Below are 14,075 nucleotides of genomic sequence, written 5' to 3'. Positions count from 1 at the left end.
CATCATAAACACAAAAATTACTTACACAAACAATTTCTATCTTTTGAAATTTTGCACATACATTTGTTAGAAATGTTAAAATTATTTATACAAATCACTCTATTTTTTTTTTTTGTAGAATTACACATTCATTTTTACAAAAATTCAATAACATTATATAAACTATTTCAATTTTTTTGCTGTTAGATGTAGTTTTTGTAATTATACAAAAGAAAGTGATGATTTGTATAAATAAATTATAAATCAGGAAATATAAATGTAATTACTCCACGTAATATCAATAAAAGAAATAAAATCATTGTTATTGTTACTACCTAAGTAATACTATTTTAGGTTTTTGCACATGTATATTCACAAAAATAATATTTTGGCATTTTAATTACTTTATTTAGCAAATCCCGCGAGAACTAAAGAATGAGAGAAAATAAAAAGATTAAAAGAACTAATTTACATATAAAGGAAAAAACTAAATTGAACCTCTTAATTTACCTGTTTGTAATTCCATATAACAAAAAAAAAATCTCCTACGACAACCGATATATGATTTATGATATCTATATATATATATGAATTGGGTCTAATCACACTATGTTAATTATATTGTAAGTATCGTAATATTTATTCGGTCATCAATTATTTTTTTTAAATTTTAATTAATTAGATAATAAGTATAATATATTTATAACGAAGTTATTTTTTATTTAATTAAATCGATATTAACTCAAATTTTCGATGATGTGTTGCCCGTTCATTAGCCACCCGGAACAGGTCAGCCCGATAAAGAAACGGGTCCAGTGTCCGGTTTTACGCAGTGGCCCGTTTTCAAGGAAAGCAAAAAGCTAATACGAAAGAAATAGGACGAGAAAAGGAAAATCTCTGCAACTCAACGGCAAAGTTGGGGGTTTAGGGCTACTGCGGGCAACAGATTTACACACCCAGACAGATAGAGAGAGAGAAGTTGGGGAGGGTGAGGGAGAATGGACCAAGAAGAAATCGACAAGGTGGTGTTGGCGTATTTGGATAAAAGGGGTTTTAAGCAAGCGGGGCTCGCTTTTCAGCAAGAGAAGCAGCAGCACAGCAAAGGCAGTAACTCTTCTTCAACTGCACAAATTGACCCTGATATTGCCAAGCAAATCCTCGCCTTTTCTGAGTATGAAGAAAAATTACGACATCTTGCATGCATTTGTTAATTCCTAGAAAATTTTACTTACCTCTAGCATATATTAGCCTTTTTCTTTTGGTTTGGTAAAGAGTAGGAAATCAGTTAGTTTTGTTCCGTCTTGTGTATATTTTCTGCACTGGCGTTCAGCCTGAATGTTATCTCTTAACGCTGCTAAGTGATAATCTTTGTCGGCCTCTTGATTGTGTTTATAGCCAATTTTCATGGTGTGCCTGAAAAACTGTAAGGTGACATATATGCAATTGACTGAGTGGAAAGAAACATTAAAGAAAAGCATCCGTTCTCATTGTTTGGCTTATTGTTATTTGATGTTATTGTGCCAATCTTCTGTACGGGTGATTTTTCTTTCTAATTGGTTTCATGCTTTTCAGAACGGATGGTCCTACACAGTACCAAGAAGGGTATAGCAAACTTCGGTCATGGGCTTATAACTCACTTGATCAATACCAGGTAGTTGGCACTTTCTTTTACAAACTTCTTGTTGCTTTGCCTTGAGATGTTTCCATATGTGCGGAGTATTATCTCTATGACAAGTCTGGAATAGCTAGTAAATCGTCGATCAGCCGTTTGATGGTGAATTCTTCATGTGCCTTATGCGGATTACAGCTCAGACTAAGGAGCAGGCAATATACGTCTGTGTTGTGATTAATCCAATGATTATAGGATGCGATTAATGCAACATTTATAAGAATTCTGATTGAAGTCGCTTTTCAGGTTCTACTGTTTTAAATTTTGGCTTCATTTGGTTAATGGGTATGTCATTAAGCCAAATATCCTGCTTACCTATTCTTTTCCTTGCCCAATTTGGCATATTTACAATATCCTGTACACTCATAACGGTTTTAAGTTATGTGAATATGACTTACGACCAAAATCCTGAGACTTGAAACCTTCTTGTATTTAGAGGGAAGTTAATAAGTGCTTATTACTGTTCCCTAAAATTGAGGTCTCGGAGCTGCTTTGCCAAAGTTTGGCTCAAAAGATGGTGGGTTTAGATTAACTGTAGAAGATTTCTCTGAGATATGCATATCCATAAAGCAGGATATTGGTTTTGACTAGAATATTGCGTATGATGGGATGTGGCTGGATGGACCATTGTAGAAGTAAGATGTCAGAGCTCAGGGTACACACAATCATGTATCTTAATGCCCATATGATCAGACTTTTTCTTGTGGGAAGGGTTTTGAGCTGATTATAGTCCTGTTCAAATATGGCATGTTTAATGATATGACCTGGTTTTGAGCTTTAAGTTGTGGGTAAGAAAATTTCTTACAAATGTCCATAACTTAAGCTGTCTAAAATACACTACCATTTGAAGTTTTCTACTTTGTTTTATTGGATGGTCAAGGTTCATTTTTCGTTTGTTGCAGAGTAGTAATAACACTTTTTGTTTATTGTTGCAGCAGATGACTGCCTCCCTTCTTAGTTATAATCTAATTTCTTATGAGAACTTTGGTTATGATAATTAGCTTTATAAAAATTTTGATTTGTGTTTTGGATTTTTACATAGCAGGAGATCTAGTAGTCATTAAAGAGCTTTGGCGTAGTTTCTTTTGTCCCTGCTATAATGGAGTTAGCCTTGCTAATATGTTTCTGGTGTAATTCTTTTTAATGTTATGCAGCACGAGTTGGTTCGGGTGTTGTATCCAGTATTTATCCATGCATTTATGGATCTTGTTGCAAAGGGTCATATTCAGGAAGGTGTGTTTATTTAGTAACTTTTTTTTAAAAAATTACTTCATTGGTGCAACCTCTTGAAATCATTGCTTTGCATTTCAGCTAGAGCTTTCTTTAATAGCTTCCGGGGAGACCATGAAGTGGGTCATTCCCGTGATCTCCAAAAACTAGAAGGTGTTCTTTCTCCCTCACATCTGGAGGTCCACCACTTTCCTAGAACGACTGCTCAAATTTGTAATTTGACATTTCAGACACATTCGAAATTTCTTTCTTTTTCGATTAATGTAGGAAATGGAATTTGCACATTCCCTCAGGCAGAGCAAAGTGCGCATTAAGATTTGCCAAGTAATATCTCTTTCCCTATCCTTCTCCATTCATATATGTACGTCTTCTTGTTATTGTTGTTCATGAGCTACTTTAGTTCCAAAGTTTACCAAGATATCGTGGTCACCCTATGTCCCCACAAAAAATTGATGCATGCCACTTACAATACATTTCTATAATTTGGTGCCAAACCTCCGGTGCTCTTAAATCATGTATTGTCCCTAGCAGTGAGCATTTGTTAAAGAGTTGGAAGAAAGATTCGTTACTCTGATGAGCAATCAGAAGAGAAAAATGTTAGAGGGTTTCCTCCAGATATTTTACAAAATTAATATTGGAACGAATAATTGCTTCAGGATATCCGTTTTTGCAGTTTGTTTGCTAATATTGATTTTGTTTGCTAGAAACCAAAGAAAGTTGCTTTTTTCTATAAGAGGCTTCAAATAGAAAATGAATGATGCTGTAGGGAAAAGCAAAAGCGAGGGAGCTATTATGTTTTAATTTGCATTCATGAATAACAAAGTATCTCGTATTTAGAAGTCAAAACTTTTCCAGTAGCCTTTGCCCTTAAAAAATTTAAAATTGGAGGATTGTCATTCTGTGAATTCACTTTAATGATAGTTCATCAATGTTGCTTCTAGATAGCCTGTATTCCTAGTAATTACTTCTAAAAATGTCACAGAAGATATAACTTGGATTTTCAATACTTTATAGTTGTAGTTTTGCCCCTATTTATAATTTACACCTGTTACTTATGGTTCCTACAACATTTAGACCTGCTTCTATATGTGTTGTATGAACTTCTTTATTCATACATAAAGTGATGCTACTTCTGGTGAGTTTATATTACTTCCTGGATGTATTCTTACTTTTTTGATTGTTCATTCAGTATTCTTATGACCTACTTCTGCAATACTTACACAAGTCTCAGTCAATTACAATGCTTGGAATAATCAATGAGCACATCAATTTTCAAGGTGCAGTTCCCGACTTCTATTATTTGTTTTCAAATAGATTGCTTCTTTCTTGTTTGCTCTAACTTCTTCTTATGCACATTCTCTTTTTGACATGAACATACTAAATTCATGAACAAATCGACAGTGTCTCCCGGACAACCAATCTCAATTGCTGATGATGCGGAATTTGTCACGCTTTTCGGAGGTGACCAGGATGCAGTTAATTTGATAAATCAGAAAGAAATTCATTGGGGGGTTAGTCAAGAACAACTGAATATACGCATTAGTTTTTCGATGTTCACTTCTTTTCTTTTTTTGAGTATGAAGTTCACAGATTATCTTTCCTTTGAAGGTAAAATGAAGTGCTGTATCATTTCATGTTTGCAATTTTTAGAGACCATGTTATTCTATTGGTGAAAGAAATTTCCTCTAGCATTCCATTGGACATTTTGTGCAAGTGATGTAACATGTAGCTGTGACCCATGACCCAAAAAACGAAAAAGAAAGAAAGAAAGGTCTAAAAGTTTTAGAATGCTCTTTCTGACTCCTCTAAGAATAGACAATTCCCCAATTGCTTTGGTCTTATAATACCCTTGTAGTAATCCATTGATCCCTTTATTCAATTACTTGGTCTTATAATCTAGTTTTCTGTTATTTCTTTGAATATTAGCTATTGGGTATAAAATGTGAAGAGGCCATCAATTAATGGGTTCAAATCCAAACTGAAGGGAGCTTATTGACACATGATCACATCAGTAATTAAAGGGTTATTCCATTGTGTTGGTGATATAGAAATGATGGCTTCGCTTTTCAAGTTCGGCTGGAGTTCTGGGAAAGTAAACTGATTGTTTATCCATATAACATTTTGTGTGTTATTAATTTAAAACCAAGTGATCGACCTGATGTAAGTGCTAGGAGCTGGAATTTTACTCTCGGCATCATTTCACGGTGTCATTGTTGTAGTTTCTTCTTATGCATTGCCTCTATGTGTATTGTTGATTAAAGTATATCTTGCATAGGCACTTAATAACATTTAAATTCTAGCAGTTGCTTGAAGATTCTTTGGAAGAAAAATTGGAAAAAACTGGGGGTTCAAATACAGATTTAGAAAAGGGCGATGGAGAAACGAGAGAAGGAGAACTGGAAGACAGTAAGGTTGTTAGCTTATTTTAACATAGTTCTCTCAAATCGTAATCCTGGCTGAAGCAACCATTTTTTGGGTAGTTCACTAACATTTTTTGATTAATTATTCTTTGTGTCCAGAAAAGATCTGTTGATGGTGGCAAGCAAGGCACATCACTTAAAAAGCAAAAAAAGGAGAAAGTTGTCAGTGCTACAGCAAAAGCTTCTCGTCCAGACAGCGTCACAGCATCTGGAGCACCACGTGTCAAACCAGAACTAGCCTTGCCAGTAATGTATATTCGTAAATAACCTTTTCAGTTATACTCGTTCGTATACTCTGTTTCAGGGTGGTGCTTCACACGTTATATGCCCCTAACGTGCCAGCTTGCTTTTTTTTATTGCTAAAGTTGCCACCAATGCTTCACCATGTATTATGTATATCTAGAATTTGTTGATAGTATAAGGTTCTATAGTATAGTATTTATGCTTGCATGTCATATGACCTTTTTGTTGTGAGTCATACGTCCTTGAAGCCCCAATCAGATTATGAGCTAAATCCCATCCAATATTCCAGGAACATCCCCAGGTGATAAGACTACAATGTAAATAATGCAAGCTCAAACGTGACTTGCTGACTTGTGAAATAGGACATGCGACTGGCTAAAAAGAGCAAAAGTTCATAAATCAAGATTCTCTTTCTGTCGCGGTGGCTGCTACTGTAGGAGACCAGTGGAATTAAGTCTCTCAAATATGAGTTGTAATCTTCTCTTAGGGAAATATTATGGAAAAATCTTCCTATCCAACATAATAGATTTTCATTGGTTCCTGTTGTTTCCTTGCTCAGCGGGTGAATTGTGTCTCCAGTTTTCCATCACAAAAATGAGCAAATATTTCTTGATAGAAATTATCCAAGTTGAGATCATATAGTTTTGTATTCTCCATTCTTTCTCTCCGTATGTTCTGTGTCACTGGATGATGTTAGCTATCTTATAGGTCAATCTGCTTGCTAATGTTGGGCAGTATTTTCAGTTAGTTACTTTCTTTATGTTTTTTAGACCGATAGAGGTGGAACAGTCTATTCTTGAAGACTTGAGAAACCGTGTGCAGTTGAGTAGCATGGCATTGCCTTCCATCAGCTTCTACACCTTTATCAATACACATAGCAGGTATGCTTTTCATAAGCAGAAGCTATTCTTGGATTTGTTAGACAGTCCACTGCATGTATTAGAATTATACTGATCTGGGAAAACTCTACCAATCTTGTTGTAGCTTGAATTGTGCTTCAATATCTCATGACGGGTCAATGGTAGCTGGTGGATTTTCAGACTCAGCATTAAAGGTTGTTAAACTTTCTATTTAGTTTATTGTTTAATTTGTTGTTTTTGCTCATTGGTGTGCTAATTGAAAGCCAAGATTGACAGGTTTGGGATATGGCAAAGCTTGGGCAACAAAATGGGAACTGTAAGTCAGTCCCTTAGTTCTCTGCACCCCTTTTTAAGCAGTATAGAAATGGATCTGGATCGGTTCTCTTGTTTCATAACTGTTGCATTTATCATTAGTTAGTAAAAAAGTGTTTACAGTGTGGGGAGCATGTAGTTGTCTCACTTATATGTGAAGAATCTCTTATTCATTATGTGAAGAATCTCTGAATAGTTATAGTCATAGTCCTGAGAAGTACTCTGAGGAAGCTTTCTTTTATAGGAGTGCAGCATTCAACAGAAATATTAGACTACAAATCTGGGTAAGCCTAGTAATGACATTTAGTGTTGATGGATTCAAAACAATTTACTTGATACAAAAGGCAAAATAGGTACTAATATCAATTCAAGTTAAATGCGCATGTGAAGTTTTATACAGATTGTTCTGCTTCGAGGAGTTAAGAAGTGAGTTTCATATTTGACACGGCAGGTTGTTTGTTAGTTTACTTTGTCTATGGTTGAGAATGACTTGTTTTTTGTTGTCTTAGGTGTGAGCCTTGGTTAAGGTGCTAAGTACCTCCTTTGTCTTTCATTTGAACAAGAGTCATGAGCTCAGGACGCTTGCATTTATTGTACAATCCTAAAATTTCTGAAATTATATGGATATCACAGCCCACTATGGATGAGGATTCCAGCAAATCACTACAGTGTCTCAAATGTTATTCTGGGCTCCTATTTGTTCACATTATTTTAGCTCTTACACAGTTCTATTTAACTACCATATCCTTACCTGCTTAATGCTGGATGTAGCCTTCAGGCACTACCTTTTCATTACAGGAATAGGTCATCTTTATCTCTCTTTTCTAAACTCTTACACACTCCAAAGTTATGCATCTGTAGTTAGATTGATTGATCAAGCAAATCTGGTGTATACTGGACATTTTCTCTATAATTGAGCAACTTCAGGCTTAAGATGTTTAGTTCATCCATTGTTATGTCCTACCTCTTTAGTTTAAGATGCGGTCTATGATTTCGTCATACATCTAGCTATATTAAAGTTTGATGTGTACAATCTTGTCTTTTTATGTTTCTAGGCATGCCTTCGGTATGACTTAAACTTTGCTCCTCAATGAGAAGAAGAATTTTAGTTCTAGGTTCAAACCGGTTAATTTAAGAATGACATGCTTTTTTTCCCTTTTGGTTTGTTTGATAGCTTTTGGTTCTTATTGCTTTATGTTGCAAAATGTGCAATATGCTCAACGTGGGTATTTACTCTGGTAATATCAGCTCCTTTGCAGGGTGAAAATGAGTTGGCTTCCAATGACCATACGCTTGGCCCAAATGCAGGGGGAAGATCTTACACATTATTCCGAGGTCATGCTGGACCTGTTCATTCTGCTACTTTTAGTCCATTTGGGGATTTTCTTCTATCTTCTTCATCAGATTCTACAAGTAAGTAATTGTTTGCCATTACCTTGTGCTTTGATCCCTATTCTACTCTTGTCATCTGATAAATGAATAATGGCATCTAATTGCAGTTCGATTGTGGAGCACAAAGTTAAATGCAAATCTTGTTTGCTACAAGGGTCACAATTATCCTGTATGGGATGTACAGGTAAGCATAAAGCTTAATTTTTGTGGTGGTTCATTCTGTTGAACTGCAGCTGTCTCCTACACAAGTAGTCCTTTCTTGGGGCACGTTGGAACAACACCTCCCCTGCCACCCCAGTATACAGTCTTTGTTATGGAGTACCGAAACTCAGGAAAAAGGAGAAGTGGAAAAGAAACAGATGGCACTTTAGAGCTCCAATGATATAACCTTCTTGTTTGGAGATCACTAACACTAACAAAGCTCAGTATTTCCATACTTCCTGAAAAGCCTAGGGTCAAAAGTTCATTTAACTACTTTTACTTGTTATGGAATCCCCAAACCCTGGAAAAGGGAGAAAGTGAAAAATGCAGTGGGTGCTTAGAGGACCTCCGGTAACTTGTTTTAATGATACAGCATCTATGTTTGGAGAATCCTGATACTAACAACACTTAATATTTTCACACTGTTGGAAAGCCATGTCAAGAGTCTAGGTTAACTACATTTTACTTGGATATTGGATTGTTCAGATAAGGTACCTCTTCAGTTGGTCTGGTTCTGTGATCTGCTGCCATTTTTCTCCAATCTTTTCCATTTTATCTATCTGATCTTTTCTGCTCCTGGGGGTTGATAAGTTCTCATTGTTCAGAATGAATTCTCTATGAAGCTGCTATCACAGACACAGAGACTAGTGCCCGTTGTTCAATGATATAACGATATAATTATCACAAACAAGTCAAGTGATGACAAAAATGTCTGCACATTTTAATGCCTGTATAATGTCTACAACATTCTTTTAGCTGTAATCTGGTTTCAACATCTGGTTTGAGTGAAATATGGGAAGACTCAATTGAATGAAATATCTATTTTTATCTTTATATTATTCTATTATATTTTTTCTAGATATATGACTCAGGGTCCTGCCATAATTCTAATGCAGTTTAGTCCAGTGGGACACTATTTTGCTAGTGCTTCACACGATCGGACAGCAAGGATCTGGTCTGTGGACAGAGTACAGCCTTTAAGAGTAATGGCTGGTCATTTATCTGATGTAGATGTGAGTACTTATTATCTGTTCCTCATCCCCCTTCCCTTCACCCGTCTATGTGTATGCGTTTATATTTCTGCGTGTCTCTTTCTCTCTCTATATGTATATATATGCTGCCTGCATTCTGTGTTTGTGAGTGGTATCTAGGGGTGTGGGCAGGCAGGTGAAATTTGGTGTTCCTTCCATATTGAATCATAATATATTCCTGCTAAATGCAATAACCTGGTTTATAGTTATAAGAGTGGGTATGCATATTTATGTCTTACTTGAAATTGCAATAGGCATCTCTCTATTTCTAGTTGGAGCATCTTGAGAGAACTGGAAGATGAATGTGCATTTATGTAGTGCGAATAAATGTAGTTGCCATAAAAAAATGTTTACCAGTTATTCAGGTCGTTTTTGCCGTTTAGTGGTTATCAGTGGTAGTCCTCTTTTCTTTCAATTTGAAATTTTAGCTGCTGGAGGATCTTTCTTGCTCTGTTTTCTGAAGACTACCCTTTTAAATTCTCTATTAATTGCCACTATGCCAATAACAGAATTAGATGAACCTGAATTTTGTCTTTTCATGCAAGCTTTACATATTATGCCTATTTTGTGGCCACATGTTATATAATCTGGAGTATTGCATTTATATTCATCTTTCTAAGTATTCTTTTCAACTTTTTAGTTAGTCATGCAAAAATGTTTTGAAAGTTCTTGTCTTTTTATGGTCCTATATTTGATGATAACTTCAGATAACCAACATATGATGTACAGCTAAATGTTATTTTCTTATTTTATGAGTAGTGTAAGATGTATGACTATGCATTGTTCTATAAGTGGTTGGTGTTATGAGCTGAATTTCAGCTTCCAAGCACCTCGATAGTAGCAGTAGGTTTGCCGTAATTTCACCACATGGACTTCAACTGACTTAAGCTTTTATCAAAGCCTGGTGGATCTGTACTTTGAAACGGCCATGAATCGACTTTCCCCAGTTACCACTTTAGAAAAGCGAGACCTATTATCTGTTTTTGGGATTTGTACGACTCAAACTCATAAATGTGTAAGTTTGGACTCTGGTCTAGGAGAAGAAGATTAATTTGATGATTTTAACTTGTGGCTGTTTCATGTGTTTGTTGATTAATTCTTTTATGCTTGTATGATCATTGTCACAATATGATCTTCCTTCATTAATATAAATATTGCAATCTCAACCATTTTTCCCCATGTGTTAGTGTGTACAATGGCATGCAAACTGCAACTATATTGCCACCGGATCCAGTGACAAAACAGTACGCTTATGGGACGTTCAGAGTGGGGAGTGTGTTAGAATTTTCATTGGTCATAGAAGTATGATCTTATGCTTGGCAATGTCACCTGATGGTCGTTATATGGCATCTGGTGATGAAGATGGTACAATAATGATGTGGGATCTTGCAACTGGTCGCTGTGTTTCCCCTTTGGTTGGCCACAGCTCTTGCATATGGTCACTTGCTTTCAGGTAGGAAATGATTATGCTTTCTGATATTTCTCATTTAATTGCTACAGTGATGCATCAACTAAAAGGCAAAGCTTTTCATCCATTAAGCTCTAAATGTCAATAATTATCTCTTTGCAGCTGTGAAGGTTCACTTCTGGCTTCTGGTTCAGCAGATTGCACTGTGAAATTATGGGATGTAACCACAAGCTCGAAGGTGCCAAAAACAGAAGAGAAGTAAGTTTCTTGAAGCCTAAAACAGAAATAAAGAATTATTTACTTCCACATCATTATGATTTCACATATTATATGGGGTCTTTTTCACCAGCAAAAGTGGAAGCGCAAGCAGACTTAGATCATTGAAGACCTTACCTACCAAATCAACTCCTGTCTATGCTCTGCAGGTAAATACAACCTGTTTACCTTTAATTCCTCTCTTTACCTAGACCGTGTCTTACAAATCTAATCCCTTGATGCCTGCTTGCAAACAGTTCTCTAGACGGAACCTTTTATTTGCAGCTGGTGCACTCACAAAGCAGTCATAAATTAATATCGACTTGATCAAGACTCCTTTAGCCTGCAAAATTGTTATGGGCAGACTTTCTGGAATGCACCAATCTTCCAGTCTTGCTTTGTCCTGAATTTTGCCTTCAGTCCCTTCCGTTGTTCTTCTATTTAGCTGATTTTCCTGTAAAGTTTTGATTCAGAAACCGCGTTTGGATTAGATAGAAGTAGTTTCTGCTCTCTGCCGATTGAATCCTTTCTGTTTCTGGCTTTTAGGTGATGAAGAAATCCAACATTTCTAAAGTATCTTAGTCTATTTTAATGACATCCTCTCCTTCCCTTTAAACATGTATTTAAACAGGAAAACAAGAAAGATTATGCAATAGTACGTGCAGGAAGGCGCATACAGAATTAGATATTCGTTTAATGTTCTTATTAAGATAAATCTTCATTCTCTAATAACATTGATTTGTCTTATCAAGATTTGGTGGTGTGCCTCTTTGATTTGTTATTCGCTTGAGGTTTATGATCTATTATTTATAATTATTTTACTATGATTTTTATGAGGTTTTACAAATATTCGGTCACTTTATATATTTGTGTTGCATTGATTATTGATCATTCAGTATCTTATGAAATTATGAAGTGGTGATCAGTCATTAGAATTTGTATTTAGTGTCCGTTTTGTCCTGTGATTGAGCAACATATGTAATTTTTCTATATCCTTCTGCTTTTCTTTTTGTTTTTTTGTAAATATTCGTAGTTTTGAATTTTCTGTAATTATTTTTCATTAATTTACCCATTATATCATAAATATATGTTTTTTAATTTCTTCAGATAACCTTAAGAATGAGGTTAGTTTTATTACTTAACTATAATTTATATTTGTATAATCAGTTATAAAATTCTGAACTCAAATGTCATAATCTTTTTGTTTTTAAATTAATCATTTCAAAGCTAATCTTCTCATAAATAATGAATGTAATTAATTATGAAACAATCATGCCAAACTAAAAGCGCCTCAACTATTCACCAGTCTCCTTTTTTTAAATGAATTATTTTGCATTTATATCTTATTGATGGGGAATAAAGGATAATTAAAGATGAATAAGGAGCCGCACCTAAAAGATAATTAAAGAAGAACCATATAAAACAATATAGAAACATAATTACCTAACAATAAATGAACTACAATCACATTACAAGGACTAAGGGCATGATTGGTATTTAGGATTGAAATTCAGTGAGAATGGAAAGAACTTAGGAATTGAATAAAGAAGGAAAAGGGATCGCATCTGAATAACATTCTTATAATTGGTATACATGATGAATTACAAGGTAATAAAATTATCAATTCTTAGTTCATAGTTGATTTCATTAATATAATTGATAATTAAAAAGAATAATTAGTAATGAATAAAATTATTTTTATAACACATTTTCTCTTTAATATTTTTTTAAAAGATATTTATTCATGTTTTATTGAATATGTTGAATTCAATTGTATAACAATAGTATTTTTAAAATTACTTACAGAAGGTTATAAATAATTTAAAACATCTCATATATTATTCAACATACATATATAAAAAAAATTATGTACGTAATAAATAATATATCAACTCACTAAAATATATAGATAATATTTTTATGCCAAAACAAAAAAAAATAATTCGAACAATGAAATGGACTAGTGTATGTAATCAGTGCATCTATTACTATTTATTTAGTATTCATTGAAAGAAATTTTTAGAATTAATAAAATAATTAAATATCAAGGTAATATCATTTTTTTTGTACCATGCATACATAATTATTTCTTAATACTAAATACAAAAAATACACAAATTTAATAATAATTAAAACTAAATATAAATTTAATACCAAAAAAAAAAAACCTTCATTTCCTAAATATTGGGAATAGCTAATACCAAAATTGGAGAAGGAAATAAGCATTCTCAAATCTAAAGCATACCAATCAATTTACTCCTATCATTGTCGACCCCTCTTTTTAGTCTAAATAAAAGCAACCTGAGCAAAGTACCCCAGCGAAGGTATAAATTCCAACTACCAAAAAGTACACTACCTTCTGCCTTCAATGCCCATAGACCTAGTTTTAAGGAGTGAAGTGGGAATTGTGCATGAGAATTTGTTCCCCACCCCTTCGTTTACGTCAAATTGGACTTTTGCCCTTATTAGTTGACTCTTTACCTTTCTAGTCCTTCACCTTCCCCTTCACTTCAACCTTGACTATACCATACATCATTCAGAATTGCAATTTGAGATAGATTTGGATGCAAAAAATTCACAAAAATTGCAATCACTGTTAAATTTATTTAAAAATTTTAAAGCTGTAAAATTATATTTAGTCGAGTTATACGTGAATTTAGCTGATAATTTATTTTATTTGATGTGTATGATATTTCTTTTAATGATCTAGTTGAGTTTCAGATTCAAATTATATTTATGCTTAGAGCATTAATTCCGAATAAGTTTTTTTTTTTTTTTTTTTTTTTTTTACAGTTGATATCAATCAAATATCGAACAATTCAATTTATTTTTCAATAAAAGATATGTGTAGAAGCCATAAATCCATCAGGAAAACAACATGAATATGATATCATTAACTATTACCAATAATTAAGCTTAGTGATGGAATCATGCATGGATTTAATTTTTTATTCACAGCAAGAATCAGCATTGGGGGACTAAAAGATGTGTCTAATTTTCGCACATATTTTATATATTAAAAAATTATGCACATACGTAAATATGTCTAATTTTTCTGTATTTTAATAGATTTTA

At 34.0% G+C, this 14,075-nt stretch overlaps 1 protein-coding gene across 1 annotated transcript; it reads left to right on the top strand.

Moving 5' to 3' along the window:
- The first annotated feature begins 813 nt into the window (after positions 1-813).
- On the top strand, positions 814-11,751 carry TAF5 (TBP-associated factor 5). Its single transcript, XM_088881848.1, has 19 exons — positions 814-1,150; positions 1,552-1,630; positions 2,803-2,881; positions 2,960-3,057; positions 3,146-3,202; positions 4,068-4,155; positions 4,280-4,389; positions 5,182-5,289; positions 5,398-5,549; positions 6,312-6,422; positions 6,526-6,595; positions 6,678-6,717; positions 7,962-8,126; positions 8,213-8,289; positions 9,203-9,319; positions 10,525-10,790; positions 10,908-11,003; positions 11,095-11,170; positions 11,258-11,751. Exons 1-19 carry the CDS (start codon positions 978-980, stop codon positions 11,309-11,311), a joined length of 2,016 nt encoding a protein of 671 aa, XP_088737974.1. The 5' UTR covers positions 814-977; the 3' UTR covers positions 11,312-11,751.
- The last annotated feature ends 2,324 nt before the right edge of the window (positions 11,752-14,075 follow it).

Source organism: Sesamum indicum, linkage group LG1 (assembly GCF_026168435.1).
Source record: "Sesamum indicum cultivar Baizhima isolate 11 linkage group LG1, ASM2616843v1, whole genome shotgun sequence".
NCBI lineage: Eukaryota > Viridiplantae > Streptophyta > Magnoliopsida > Lamiales > Pedaliaceae > Sesamum > Sesamum indicum.
The sequence above is the reverse complement of the archived record's forward strand: the minus strand, read 5'-3'. Positions and strand labels throughout refer to the sequence as shown.

What these genes read in the sequence shown, in the direction of transcription:
- TAF5 (XM_088881848.1), top strand. Translation starts at nt 978, where the DNA reads ATGGACCAAGAAGAAATCGACAAGGTGGTGTTGGCGTATTTGGATAAA. An exon ending in TTTATCAATACACATAGCAG is followed by an intron (nt 6,423 to 6,525) that starts GTATGCTTTTCA and finishes ATCTTGTTGTAG; the next exon opens with CTTGAATTGTGCTTCAATAT. An exon ending in ATCCTGTATGGGATGTACAG is followed by an intron (nt 8,290 to 9,202) that starts GTAAGCATAAAG and finishes ATTCTAATGCAG; the next exon opens with TTTAGTCCAGTGGGACACTA.